At 53.6% G+C, this 14426-nt stretch overlaps 1 protein-coding gene across 2 annotated transcripts in view; it reads right to left on the reverse strand.

Moving 5' to 3' along the window:
- The window catches only part of FAM124A (family with sequence similarity 124 member A), a 171062-nt gene extending 158019 nt beyond the window's left edge, over positions 1-13043 (reverse strand). For both annotated transcript variants that reach the window (XM_058276777.1, XM_058276776.2), the window contains exons 1-2: positions 12941-13043; positions 2374-2405 (exon numbers count right to left, since the gene is read on the reverse strand). In XM_058276777.1, the coding sequence (XP_058132760.1) occupies positions 2374-2405; positions 12941-13005 (97 nt within the window). In that variant the 5' untranslated portion in view covers positions 13006-13043. The remainder of the gene's footprint in view (positions 1-2373; positions 2406-12940) is intronic.
- Positions 13044-14426: the final 1383 nt, after the last annotated feature.

Below are 14426 nucleotides of genomic sequence, written 5' to 3' on the forward strand. Positions count from 1 at the left end.
TTAACGGGGCGTAGGTCAGGAGGCGGGCGTGGGTGTTGGTATTTTAACGGGGCGTAGGTCAGGAGGACGGGCGTGGGTGTTGGTATTAACAGGCGTAGGTCAGGAGGACGGGCGTGGGTGTTGGTATTAACAGGCGTAGGTCAGGAGGACGGGCATGGGTGTTGGTATTTTAACGGGGCGTAGGTCAGGAGGCGGGCGTGGGTGTTGGTATTAACAGGCGTAGGTCAGGAGGCGGGCGTGGGTATTGGTATTAACAGGCGTAGGTCAGGAGGCGGGCGTGGGTGTTGGTATTTTAACGGGGCGTAGGTCAGGAGGCGGGCGTGGGTGTTGGTATTAACAGGCGTAGGTCAGGAGGCGGGCGTGGGTGTTGGTATTAACAGGCGTAGGTCAGGAGGCGGGCGTGGGTGTTGGTATTAACAGATGTAGGTCAGGAGGACGGGCGTGGGTGTTGGTATTAACAGGCGTAGGTCAGGAGGCGGGCGTGGGTGTTGGTATTAACAGGCGTAGGTCAGGAGGCGGGCGTGGGTGTTGGTATTAACAGATGTAGGTCAGGAGGACGGGCGTGGGTGTTGGTATTAACAGGCGTAGGTCAGGAGGCGGGCGTGGGTGTTGGTATTAACAGGCGTAGGTCAGGAGGCGGGCGTGGGTGTTGGTATTAACAGGCGTAGGTCAGGAGGCGGGCGTGGGTGTTGGTATTTTAACGGGGCGTAGGTCAGGAGGCGGGCGTGGGTGTTGGTATTAACAGGCGTAGGTCAGGAGGTGGGCGTGGGTGTTGGTATTAACAGATGTAGGTCAGGAGGCGGGCGTGGGTGTTGGTATTTTAACGGGGTGTAGGTCAGGAGGCGGGTGTGGGTGTTGGTATTAACAGGTGTAGGTCAGGAGGCGGGCTGGGTGTTGGTATTAACAGGCGTAGGTCAGGAGGCGGGCGTGGGTGTTGGTATTAACAGGCGTAGGTCAGGAGGCGGGCGTGGGTGTTGGTATTTTAATGGGGCGTAGGTCAGGAGGCGGGCGTGGGTGTTCGTATTAACAAATGTAGGTCAGGAGGACAGGCGTGGGTGTTGGTATTAACAGGCGTAGGTCAGGAGGCGGGCTGGGTGTTGGTATTAACAGGCGTAGGTCAGGAGGCGGGCGTGGGTGTTGGTATTAACAGGCGTAGGTCAGGAGGCGGGCGTGGGTGTTGGTATTTTAACGGGGCGTAGGTCAGGAGGCGGGCGTGGGTGTTGGTATTTTAACGGGGCGTAGGTCAGGAGGACGGGCGTGGGTGTTGGTATTAACAGGCATAGGTCAGGAGTTGGGCGTGGGTGTTGGTATTAACAGGCGTAGGTCAGGAGGCGGGCGTGGGTATTGGTATTAACAGGCGTAGGTCAGGAGGTGGGCGTGGGTGTTGGTATTAACAGGCAAGGTCAGGAGGCGGGCGTGGGTGTTGGTATTAACAGGCGTAGGTCAGGAGGACGGGCGTGGGTGTTGGTATTAACAGGCGTAGGTCAGGAGCACGGGCATGGGTGTTGGTATTAACAGGCGTAGGTCAGGAGGCGGGCGTGGGTGTTGGTATTAACAGGCGTAGGTCAGGAGGCCGGGCGTGGGTGTTGGTATTAACAGGCGTAGGTCAGGAGGTGGGCGTGGGTGTTGGTATTAACAGGCGTAGGTCAGGAGGCGGGCGTGGGTGTTGGTATTTTAGCGGGGTGTAGGTCACTCACAGGTTAAGGTCTAGCCACTGCACGTGCCAGGCGGGTCAGTGTGGGTTAGAACGGGGTTTGTCTAGTAAGACGGTTTAGAATTGGGTAGTTCATTCTGGGCCAACTCGAGTTCCTTCCTCAATAAACCTGACGGGGCTGTCTACTGATCACAAGAGCTCCGAGGCGTAAAACAAGATAAGGGGGTACAAGCGGGGCCAGCACGAATTACCATGAGGCTTAGTCACAAGGTAAAGATGAGAGAGTTTCACGATCGTTATCGAAGACCAAGGCGCCCGGGTCCAGCTGGGCAGCTTCAGGCATTTTACTGTTGGCTCTTCTACAATGTACTAGAAAGCAAGAAAGCATCTCTGGAAGGATTCCGTCACTGTATCACTTGCTAACTCTGGTCACAGCGGGGAATGTGTGCCTGCCGGGAGCAGCTATTCAATAAGTGTTTGTTGAATGAATGAGCTACCTCCCACCTTCAGAGGAAGTGTGATGAAGCCGGGCTGAATTCCCATATGGTACGTGGAAGCAGAGCTAGTACTGAAATCAGGGTGCCGTCCGAGTCCCCAGGGGAAGCGTGCACTTGCAGGGTCAGCGCGCGCTCTTCCCTTGGCCAGGGCACCTTGGCGATTCTCCTGCCCTAGCCAAGCGCGTGGTAGCAGAGGGCGTCAGGCACCGAAGGGATACTTACTGCTAGTGGACGACCGGAGGCTGTGGTCGGACCTGGAACACAAAATCAGAATTAGCAGGATTATACACGGTTCTCCTTTCTCCCAATGACTTATTCAAATGGGAATTTTAATCAATCAGTGCTAAGTAGCATGGAGCTGGTAAAGAAGCCTCACACCCTGAAAACCCAAGCATCTGAATTTAAAAGCAAACTTTAGAGGCACTTCACAGGGAAGCGGACTTGGCCCAGTGGTTAGGGCGTCCGCCTACCACACGGGAGGTCCGCGGTTCAAACCCCGGGCCTCCTGGACCCGTGTGCAGCTGGCCCACGCGCAGCGCTGATGCGCACAAGGAGTGCCCTGCCATGCAGGGGTGTCCCCCACGTAGGGGAGCCCCCCACGCAAGCAGTGCGCCCCCATAAGGAGAGCCGCCCAGTGCGAAAGAAAGTGCAGCCTGCCCAGGAGTGGCACCGCACACACAGAGAGCTGACACAGCAAGATGACGCAACAAAAACACAGATTCCTGGTGCTGCTTATAAGGATAAAAGTGGACAAAGAAGAACACACAGTGAATGGACGCAGAAAGCAGACAACTGGGGGTGGGGGGGGGCGGGGAAGGGGAGAGAAATAAATAAAAATAAATAAATCTAAAAAAAAAAATAGCGGAACTTAGAAATCGGGGGCTCTTCCAATAGGCTAGGGAACCCCAGCCATAAGGGGCTCTGGACGTGCTGAACCAGGCAAAATTGCTAGCAGTTTTTTGCACAGATGTTTATTTTTCCTGGAGAGCGTCTAACATTTTCAATAGACTTTCAGAGGGGTTCACACCTCCCCCAAGGCTGGCCCGCTCCTAACGACCCATCTTCAGATGTTAACGTGTGAATGGCACACGGCCTGGAAGCGTCTCTACGCTGAAGGGCGCGGATGGGTGGACTGGGTGCAGAGACGGGAGCTCAGGTGCGAAGGCGCCCCGGCGGGAGGAGGCTGACCGCCGGGAAGCACGAAGGCGCGTGAGCTTTGGACAGACTTCAGTTCCGTTGGAGAAGAAACCCTGCTGGGTGCTGGGGTAACAGGACGTGGGCCACGGCAGGGAAAGGGAAGGCGAGGGCCAGGGCCAGGGCGAAATCACGCAGTCGGCTTCTGGGCCAGACACCTCCCCTGCTGGCGCTCTGCCGTGCCGACGGGGGGCGGGCCAGGCACCTGCTCTGCGCCAGCGCCAAGGCGCTCACCCTCCACGTGGAGCTAAGCGTCCCTTGCAGGAAATCCCTGGTAGAGAGCCACTGGCTTTCTCCCCGCACTGTCTCAGTAAGGAATGACTCTCCGAGGCACAAAGGGATTTATTCTGCCAAGGTGGTGGTTAGCGGCTATGTTATGCAAAGAAACGCACTCTGTTTAACTTTATAGATCACTCCTTTTATTTACTTTGTCTCATGTTGCCTTTTCCCGATCATCCGATTTTCACTGCTTTGCGCATCTTCTTGCTACATTAAAAAAGCACATGCAAACCTTTTCTTAAAAACTCTAAACAGCTTGCCTCTTCCTAGTTAAAATGACCTGCAGCCCCTATGCAAAATGATGCACTGTTTTCACATGTGGTTTTCTCTTTTCAAATGAAATACTTTAGCAGTCACAGAATCATTGAATTTTAAAACTGGAAAAAATAACCACAACTAACCTTTGCATAGCCCCTTTCATATGAAAAAATGCATTCACATACATCTGATCCAATTTTTCCTTTTGCTGACTGAGAACCCAAGGTGCTACGATTTGTACAGATGAGGACTGGCCGCGAGTGCAGGGAGGGCTGCAGGATGGCGAGAAGGACGAAGGGCTGGAAGGGGTTTGGTGGTTCCTCGGGGTACGGAGGTGAGGAAGGAGATGAGATTTGGGAACAGGAGATCCATTCTGTAACCCAGGATTTGCAACCTCAGCAGTTCTACATCCACTGCTTTATGGAACCAGGCAGGACACAAACAGACTTGGGGGTGGTACTTAGGAAGGAAACTCTAACTACAGCAGATGTGCTGTGGTAGATGCTCAGGCAAGACAACCCCAGTCCAAGCTGCCATTTTCACATGGCCAGGGTTTACCGAAATGCTGTGACTTTTAAGGAACAACATACAATAAGAAAGCACAGTATTCTATTTGATTTGTTATTACAAGCATGCCCCCATTTTCAGCTAGGATTTTTCAAATGTTCCTGAAGCAGATGGGATTCACATATGCATCCATTTTAAGATCTGCACACAGATGGATATATATGAAGAATAAAATTTACATTTGAAACCTACTGCAAGCATCTCCATGGGACGCCTGTACTTTAGAACAGGTGCTGGTATGACTAACACTGACCCTCCACAACTCCCATCTTAAGTCCCGTGACTAAAGGCACTGCCCAGTCAGGCCACCCAGGGCTCAGTTCCCTGACCACCGCTCCTGCCTGTCCCACTCTTTCCTCACCCAGCAGCCACCTCGGCAAAGCACACTTCTGATTCTGCTGCTCTCTGTCCCCCACTGCCTTTTGGACGATAAAACACAAACCCTTGGGAAGCAGATGTGGCTTGAGCAGTTGGGCACCTGCCTGCCACACGGGAGGTCCTTGGTTGGGTTCCCGGTGCCTCCTACAGAAGACGAGCAAGACAGTGAGCTGACATGATGGGCTGGTGTGGCAAGCTGATGCAACAAGAAAACACGAAGAGATGACACAACGAAATGACGCAACAAGGAAACATAATGAGAGACACAACAACAGGGAGTGGAGGTGGCCCAAGCGATTGGACACCTCTCTCCCACATGGGATCCTGGGTTTGGTTTCCAGTGCCTTCTAAAAAGACGACGAGCAGACACAGAGAGCACACAATGAACAGACACAGAAAGCAGACGGCGAGTGCAAATGAGGAGGGTAATAAATAAAGTAAATCTTTAAAAAAACCCACAAAAGCAAAACACAAACCTCTGCTCTGTCCAGCTCTTGCAGCCCCATCTGCCACCCAACTTCCCCAAGTCCACTGTCAGAAAAGAAACCAAACAGAGAAAGAAAATTCACCTATATCTCACACTGGAGCACAGACCACCTTGCTGCTTCCCAGCCTGTATCATCGGCTTGTACAATTTGTGCACAGTTGTCATGGTGACGGAGCACCATTTTGAACTACTCTTTCCACTCACCACCATCACAACGTGCTGCTACATAGTTCTTGTAATTCTAATTTTAAATGAGGTGACTTGCCATAATTTATCCAATTTATAATTTCAGTTTTGTTGGCTATAGGATTGTCCCTGATTATTCATTTTTATAAGCACACTGTAATGAGACATTGGTAAGTATAGCTTTCTATTTATTTTCTTTCCCTGAGAAAAATTATTGTGAGTGGGATTATGGAGCAAGTCAAGGTACGTACTGGTACAGTTCTGAAAATATACTCCCAACCACCCAACATTTCTAGTAAATAATCTCGAAACAAAGTTTGTTTCTAAATCAAACCTTGAAGCTTAAGATACTTCTGAAATTTAAGCTCTACCAGAGCTCGGCAGGTATTTGATCAGGGTTCTCTGGAGAAGTGCCAAGAAGCAGCCGAGTTCCACCTTGAGAACCTGTTCATTGGTCTCATCTCATAAGCATTTACCCACCTGGCTCTGTACATGATCTGCAACCCCACCACAATGAGGCATGAAAAGTGAGTCCATGAACAATTTCAGGTTGACAAATGTACCAATGTGTGAGACAGATGAGCAGACTAACACAAGGGTACACATTTTTCACTTACTTGACACAGTAGACACATTTCCAAATATGACACTCATTTAGTATTTGTCCCCAGTAATGAATAGAAAATTAGATGTGGTCCCTTTGACTGTTTTCTAATTACAATGACACATACAGGGGTTATACATAAAGGGATCCTGTTTGTTAAGACAGTTTACTATCGTCTGGGGCCCACCTGCCACTTTATACTTGTATTATGAATACCTTCTAGATTCTCTTTACTGGTAATATCACCATACAAATTGATCCTGGCATTCCTGTACAACTGAGCTTGATGCTTCTGTAAAGCATCAGCCCCCTGCATCGCCGACATCTGTTAACTCCCAACACACCGAGTTAGAAGCCACGCTAATTTAGACAGAACTGGCTCCACTTTGAACACAGAACAACTGAGAACCCAATATCATATCTTGTGCTCTATGTGACAAAGTTTCCCATTTTGCCTTTTTTTTCCCTTAACCTGTCCCATATATAAATTTATTCCTCCTATTCTTTCCCAACCACCTCCTTATAAACTCTAGATCCATGAGCTCTCTGTTATCTCATAAGTCACAGGAAGTATCAGGTGAAGGACACCCGAGCTCAGAGGCAGGTTGGAGCCGACGTTTTCAGATGCTCGGTAACAGCTCAGGAAGGAGTGGAGGTCCACGAACTCCAGGCCAAACCACGGAAACAAGCCACAGCGGCGGAGACGCCAAATGCTGGAGACATCACCGAGGAAGTACCTGCTGCAAAGGATCTGGCTTATTCCACGTCCTCGATTTGGGTTCACAACACCCTGCCTGCCCTCTGTGTGCAGATCATGTTTCTTAAGAGAGTTTAGCACTATCAGCAGCCTGACTTGCCAATGTTTTCTAAAAAGGACACAGAAGCACAGAGCTGGCTTTGAAGAGGACTTGGAAAATGGGAGTTTCAAAATGACCTCAAGCGCCAAGGAAGAATAGTTTGCTTTGAGTCTTGTCCTGTATAGATGGTTATCAGGCAGCCGAGCTAGCATTTCAAAATGCTAAAACAGGACTGAATTCCAGAGCAAACGGGCTCCTCGAGAGGCGACTCGAGTGGACACCAGGTTTCACTTCAGGCCACGACCCAGCCACGGGCCCTCTGAGCATCTTCTGTGTCCTCATCTGTAAAGGAATAACGATAAGCCGAGGAGTGCCCTGTCGTCCCTCGGATGTCCTGCATGGCAGTCGGGTTTCTCAATGCATTACACGCACGGGAGCAGGGAAGCAGACGTGGTTCAACCAGAGGGGCACTCGCCTCCACGCGGGAGGATTCGGGTTCGGTGTCCGGTGCTTCACGCAGAAGGCGAGCAAACAATGAACAGACAGATGAGAGAGCCAACTGGGGGAGGAGGGGGTAAAGAAAGAAAAATAAAAGTAAATAAAATAAATCTTAAAAAAGTAAGAGCACTGGAAGATCTGCTCCCGTGAGTGGAAAGAACAGAAAGGACGTGTGGTCTTGCATTCGCCGGGGATACAAGCTTTTAGGGTAGGAAACTCCATGCCTGCATTTGAAGAGCCCTTCAAAACCACCGAAACAGCCTCCCTACTGAGGGCTGACGCAGCCAGGCGCGCCCGCGGGGCTCAGCGGAAGGGCTCGTTCAATCCTCACAACAGCACTTGGAAGGAGACACCATTACGGGCACCCCATTTTAGAGGACGGCCCTGAGGGCAGAGAAGGTAAAGCTCCACGAGTTCTCCGTGGAAGAGCCGGAGCTGGACCGTAACCCTCAAAGCCATCAGCGTGTTCTGCCCGCTGGTGGGATCGGCGAGGACAAGGGTTCCCGGCACTGTCCCTGGATTCAGGTCTCCGAGAGGACTGACGGTCAGCCTCCAGCTCCCTGCCCTTACGCTTCGGGCATGCCATCGAGCGACACCCAGCCCTTCCCCCGCGCCCGGGCCACCCGAATCCCACCTCCCCTCTGCCTGACCCTGGGAGCCGAGCACTGCTGCAGGAAAATAAGCAGCCAGGTAGACTGGCACCGCCCACCTCAAGTGGCTCTCACTCCACACCGCCCGGGCCGAGGCCTGCGGGCCTCCGCTCCCCTCCGACCTCGGGCCGCGATCCCACCGAGCCGAGTCCCAGGGTGCCCCTCTCCCTTCCCTTCCTCCAGCCCTAAGGCATCCTGCCTTCCATTCAAAATCAGTCCATTCACGGGAGTCTGAAGCCCTCCTGCCTAGCCTTTCAGAGAGCTGACAGCACAGACCGTCAAGCCCCTCCTGGAGCTTTACCATTTCCCTTCTTCAAGGAATCCTCTCTAGCAGTATTTATTGCCCAACTGTCACCCTTGTTTAAAAACCCTTCCCTCACTTATGCTCCCCTCTGTTTCCCAAAGATCTCGATCTCCTTTTTTCACCTCCTTCTTCCTCTCAGAGCCACTCGAATCTGACTTCTGCCTCCATGCCCCGCTCTCAAATGCTACCCTAACTTCGCTTCATTATCTCCATTTTAAGGGACATGTAGCAGCCCTCATCTCAGTTAGTTTCTCAGTAGCACTGTTGATCTCCCATTGTTGAAAATCCACTTCCCTAGCCTCTGTGATACCACTCTTCCTTTCTGTCATTCCCTGCCTACTCTTTCTCGGACTCCTCTATCTGTTCAGCCTCCTTTATCTGACACTCAAATGGTATAGTTCCTCAAGCCTGGTCTCCCCCCTCCCCCAGCCGAGGTGGCTCCTCCTCTGTTTGCTCCTTGTTTGCGCTCATTGTCTGCTTGTTGTCTGCTCATTGTCTGTCTTCTTTAGGAAGTACCAGGAACCATGTGGGAGGCAGGTGCTCAACTGCTTGAGCCACATCATCTCCAAGCCTGGTCTTAAATAGTACGGAGTCAGTGAAGGCTTAAACGAGTTAATGAGGCACGTAAAGCTCTCAGAACAGTACCTGGCACAGAGTAGAGGCTGGATAAATGTTTGCCCTTGCAGTCAGCTGAAGCGTGCTACTGCCAGAACTTCAGTTGCCATTATTAGGGTGCTGGTTCCCAAATGCCATGCCATCATCTAGACCCCTTCTCTGAGCCCCAGGCAGATACACCCAGTAACTGCTGACTCATCATCTCTACCTGGATGTCTTTCCATACTCAAAATGCAACTCGGTGAAAATGAAACTTCCCACTCCCCCCCAGACCGCTACGCCCCCTTAGCAGTTTCGGCACTGCCCTACTTGGCGATCAGGAAATGGAGGTGGAGAGGCTGCAGAACCAGAACGTACTCCTTGCCTTTGCCCAGCTTCTAATCTGAAAGGCAAAGGGCTCGTGTAAGGAAATGAATCCACCTGTTGTCGACGCAGTAAGAACGAGTGAGGTTTACGCTCGAGCCAGCCTCGGCGCCTGCCTACCTGGGTCCCCAGCCCAGTCCTGAGCGTCCTCCTCTCTCCTGCACAGCTCCCAAAGCCACCTGACTCTCCTCTTTTCCTGATGCGCCCCCTGGCCACTGTACAGTCACCCCTGGTTTCAGCGACTGCAGAGCCTTCCTCCTCCATTCCCTTATTTCCACTTGGCCTTCTCCAATCCTCCTCCAGGGGCCAGAGTGAACTTCCTCTAGCTTCCTCCCACTGTATGCAGAACAGAGCTGGAAGCCTACTGCACCGAGGCTGCTGGCCCAAGAAACCGCCTTTCGGCTCCTCCCTCCGGCCGGTCTCTGCCACCCCTGGCTCTGCACATGCCACTTCCTTGACCCAACACCACGTGGGTCAGAGCCCGGCATTATTTCCAAGCACACTTCTGTGTCCTGTCCCTGCAAAACTCTTCCCGGCACTCTAATAAAAGCATCAAGTGCACACATCACTGGCTGGCACCTGTCTTCCCTGCTCCTGAGCTCCTTCAGGGCAGGCATGACACCTGGCTGTTGTGCTCTAGCTACTGTACCCAGAACCGCGCCCTGGGCCCTGGATGTGCCTAATATTTGCTGGGGGGAAAAAAGACTCCTGAGTATTTTTTCTTGCGACAGATTGGAAGAGCATCTTTGGAAAACCTTCCATGAGATAAAGCGTCTCAATTTGAAGCCAAAAACTGTTGCCAGATGTTCTTTTTCCTTACAGCTATTTTTTGAAATGACAAATTTGAACAACAACAACAAGGCTTCCAGTGGTCTCCACCCTTCATCCAGCAAACACACACGGAGCACCTGCTGTGGTGCCTGGCCTTCGGGAGCTCCCAGGGCTGCACGAGCAGCGAGCTTACGGGGGTGGCAGGCGGGCTGGAGCTGCAGCAGGGCACACGAGGTGGCCAGTGTCAGGAAGGCACTAGACCATGCATTCTCAGCCTCTCCCCAGGGGTCACAGCCTACTTGGGAATCGGATGAAAAACCAGTTCTCCTCTCACAAAAAGCCACAAAGCACCTCATTCTGCATACATCCCGAGGCAATTCATGGACCCCAATAAAGGCTCCCTGGCTGGGAGGATGCGTCACTTGAGCCGAGTCCTGAAAGCGGAGTAGGGTTTCACTGGGCAGACAGGCAGCCGGCAGGAGAAGGGTGTGCCTGACAGAGGGGGCAGCTCCGCGGAGCAGGGAACTGAGACACCCATCAGATGGCCGGGAGCAGGGTGCACCGAGGAGCTGCCCAGAAACAAGGGCAGGCAGAGGGGTGGGGACAAGACAACAGAGGCACTAAGAGTGTAGAAGGGAAAGAGCTGTGACCAGATTTGTGGTTTTTTTTAATTTTTAAAATTTATTTTTATTTTTCAGGAGGCACCAGGGATTGAACCTGGGACCTCGTACCTGGGAAGCAAACTCTCACCACTGAGCTACACCTGCTCCCCAGATTTGTGTATTAATAACAATGAGAGATTGGGAGGTGAAGAATTTTCTTGTTTATTATTACTACTATTGAAATAATGAAAATGCTCTATTAATAACTGAAGGGATGAAAGCACAACTATGTGATTATACCGAGCACCATTGATTGTACAGTTTGGATGAACTGTATGCTTTATTAATATGTATCAATAAAATTGATTTGTTAAAAATAAAAAAAATTTAAAAGTTATACTGCCAGAAAAGAAACCACAACAACCCTGAGGGCCTGGCCCTCGCATGGGGGGCGTTTTTACCTGTTTTTCGTAGCTACGTGAAAGCTGGGTGGGGTCAGGAGGCAGGTGAGAAGGGAGGTGAACCACGGATAGCTCTTTTGACAAGTGAAGTTCATATATATGACAAATACAAGGCTGCGTTATAAGCTTGCATCGAAATGATTTCATCTCAACACAAGCTGCTTTCCCTTTAGTTTTAGTGTAAGGGTGCTACGAGGCAGTAAGAGTTCTTTAACCCTTTCTGTCCTGTAGCAACGACACACTTTAGTGACGGGCAGAGAACAGACGTTCTGGTGTCTGCACAACCAGTGCCCCTCCCAGGAGCTGCGCGGCTACCACCCGGCCATCCCGGCCAGGGCTTTCTCTGCGCACCTTCCAGCAGAGCCCCCAGGCGAAAATGTCTGTTTCAGGTGAGCTCTGCGAAGTGAATGCTCTAAGCGCTTTGCTTACCCCAGCTAAAGGCGAGCTGGCTAGGTCGCTTCATTTCTTCTACCCATGGTCCAGCTAACGAGAGGCAGGAGCCCAAAAGCAGAAGCCAAGGATCTGCACTGGAAGTTGCTGAAGGCCACCGCCGTAAAGTGTGGGACACACCAAGGGCGCTCAGTCCGTGGCAGGGGTTACTCCAAGGCTGGTCGGGGAGCTCAGTGGAGAACTGGGAAGGAGCCCAAGTCTGGGTACCGGGGAAAGCCCACGGTGGGGTCAGGGCTTCAGGGCTGCACGTGGTCCCCAAGGCTGCAGCAGGGGGCACGGGCGGGTAGGCAGGAGGGGCTGCGCCGAGTCTTTCCTCGGGTTGGGAAACCCTGGTCCATTCTGGGCTGGACCCTACCTGTCCTCCCAGTGCCCCTAAACCCTACCATGACCGGAAAACCTCCCCCAGCCTTCCCAGAGCGAGGCTTTGCCCGGTCAGGACCCCCTGGCTCTACCCCAGGGTCCCCCCAGATAGGAAAAGACGCCCTTTCCTCCCAGGCCAGTACCCACTTCCTGAGCGTGGCGCTGACTCCGCACAGGAAAATCCTTTGGAGATAGGGGCTGGGCGGGGAGCCTGTGCCACGACATTCCTCTCTTAAAACGCATTCGGCCCTTTGTCCCGCTCCGGAAACCAGTGCTGTTGGGAAAAGGCTATCTCATCTCCGAAGGTTGAGCTAAGTGTTTGAGTCCGTGGAAGGGAAGAGGAAGCGTCTTTAATGAGAGCCGGGCCTCGGCACCATCTCCATCCCGCCCGTGCCAAAGGCAAGCGGCTCTCGCTGGGACAGGTGTGCCGACAGGTGAGGCGCCCCGGCAAGCAGAGAATACAGTCCCACCGTAAAGTCATAAAAGGGGAAGGAAACGCCGTCATCTGAAAGCCCTTTGAGGGCCGGGAGTCCTGGCCTTTCCTCCTCTCCCGAAGTCCCCGCCTGGACTCCAGGGGCTCCAGCCACGACAGAAAGTCCCCGAAGAAGGTCGAGACAAGTGCAAGAGCGCTCCGGGCGCGCTCCGGGCGACCATCATCTCCCTCAGCAACCCGAGTGGGGGCACAAGGGCCCCGGGGGCGCGGGGGGCGGGGCGCGCCGGACCCCGAGTGCCCCACCGTCCTCCCCCGCGGCGGGGCCGGGGCAGCCACGGACCCCGCGGCCCTGCCCTTCGCGCCAGCAGCGAGCGGGCCCCGCCAGCCCCTCCGGCTTTCCGGGGGGTGGCGGCGGGCAAAGTCCCCGCGCCCCTGCGCCACACGCCCCCGCCGCGGCTCCAGGGCCGGCCTCGGCCGAGAAGGGGCCGCCGCGCCGCCGAGCGCGCCCCCCGCCCGGCCCGGCGCCGCTCACCCTCCGGTCTCGGCGCCCGAGTCCACGCAGTCGTCCTCCTCGCCGCCGCCCGCCTTGGGGTCCATGGCGCGGCCCGCGCCCGCCGGCGCCCAGCGCGCTCCCTCCCGGCGCCCGGGCCAGTCCTCGGCGCCCGCCGCCCCGGCGCCGCCCTCTCCCGGCCGCGCCCGCCTCCCCGCCCCGCGCGCGGGGGTGCGGGCGCCAGCGGGGGCGCGAGGGGCTGTGGGCGCCCGGAGCGTGAATGCGCGCGTGGCTGGGCTCGCGCGCCGGGGTGGGTGCGAGGTGTGCGCGGGGCTGGGGGTGCACTCGTGGGCGCACGCTCCGGTGTGTGTGCCGAGCGCGCGCTCGTGTGGGCCCGCCGGAGATGCGCGACCGCGCGTGTGCGAGGGATCGCACGTGTGGGCGTGCGCGCGCGTGGGCGCGGGAGGCGAGCTCCCCGGTGCTCGTTTCTACTTTCTTCTCTTTTAAAGCAAGTTCTCTAACCTCTTTGAGCCTTAATTTCCTCATCTGTAAGATGGGGTTCCTGGTGCACACCCTATCGAGCTGTTGTGAAAATTAAATGAGATCAGGGATGCGAGGCGCGGGCACAGGGCCCCGTGCGCAGGCAGCCGCTTCTCTCCGAGCCGTGCGTGTTATCCCAGGCTCGGCCCGGGTGACAGTGTCACGGTGAGGAGGAGTGCGTTTTCTTTCTTCCACTCTCCTCTCTCTCTCTTCCTCACCCCCCCCCCCACTTACCTATCTAATTATCACTCCTTTCAGCTGCTTTTTATATCAACTTGAGAAGAAAGCCAACACACAAAAGAAGAGAAAACCAAATCTCATGAAGGAAAACACAAATAAAGATGTCAACCCCAAATTTTATCTGAGTCTTTCTTCCTGGAGCGCCCCAAAGCAGAGATGAATGTATTACACTCAGTGTGTGGTCATTAGCAGAAAGAAAGGAGCAGGCCAGTTCTTTCCGGGGACAACCCACCCCCATGCCTGATTTCTAAAAGAAAAATTCTCGCACACTGAGGGAAGATGGTGAGTGATATACAGCACGGTGGTGTTAAAAACTATTTTAAATTTATCGATTCGTTCCATAACTATTCAAATGCCACACAGGAGTATGGGCTCTGGGAAAAACAACAACAGATATGATCCCTGCTCTCAGGACACTTACAGTCCAGAGCAGGGAGACTAATTACAAGTAAATTACATATATTTAAATATAGATTTTTGAATAAGGAAAAGGGAGAGAACAGAATGAAAGCTGAAGCCCCAGGGAAAGCTCTCTGTGGAGGGGACGTTGAAGCCCCCTTCTACCGCAGGGCCTTTGCATGTTCCTTCCTTTCCCTAGGAATACTTCCCCCAGATTTTCTGCAAAACTCCCTCATTTCCTACAGGATTCTGCTCAGATGGCCTTCTCATGAGAGAAGACTTCCCTGCAAATTCCACGTCAAGGTCGACCCTTATCCTCTGCGGCTCCTTACCTCTTATTCCCTAGCCA

The sequence above is a fragment of the Dasypus novemcinctus genome, chromosome 15 (genome assembly GCF_030445035.2).
Source record: "Dasypus novemcinctus isolate mDasNov1 chromosome 15, mDasNov1.1.hap2, whole genome shotgun sequence".
Lineage (NCBI taxonomy): Eukaryota > Metazoa > Chordata > Mammalia > Cingulata > Dasypodidae > Dasypus > Dasypus novemcinctus.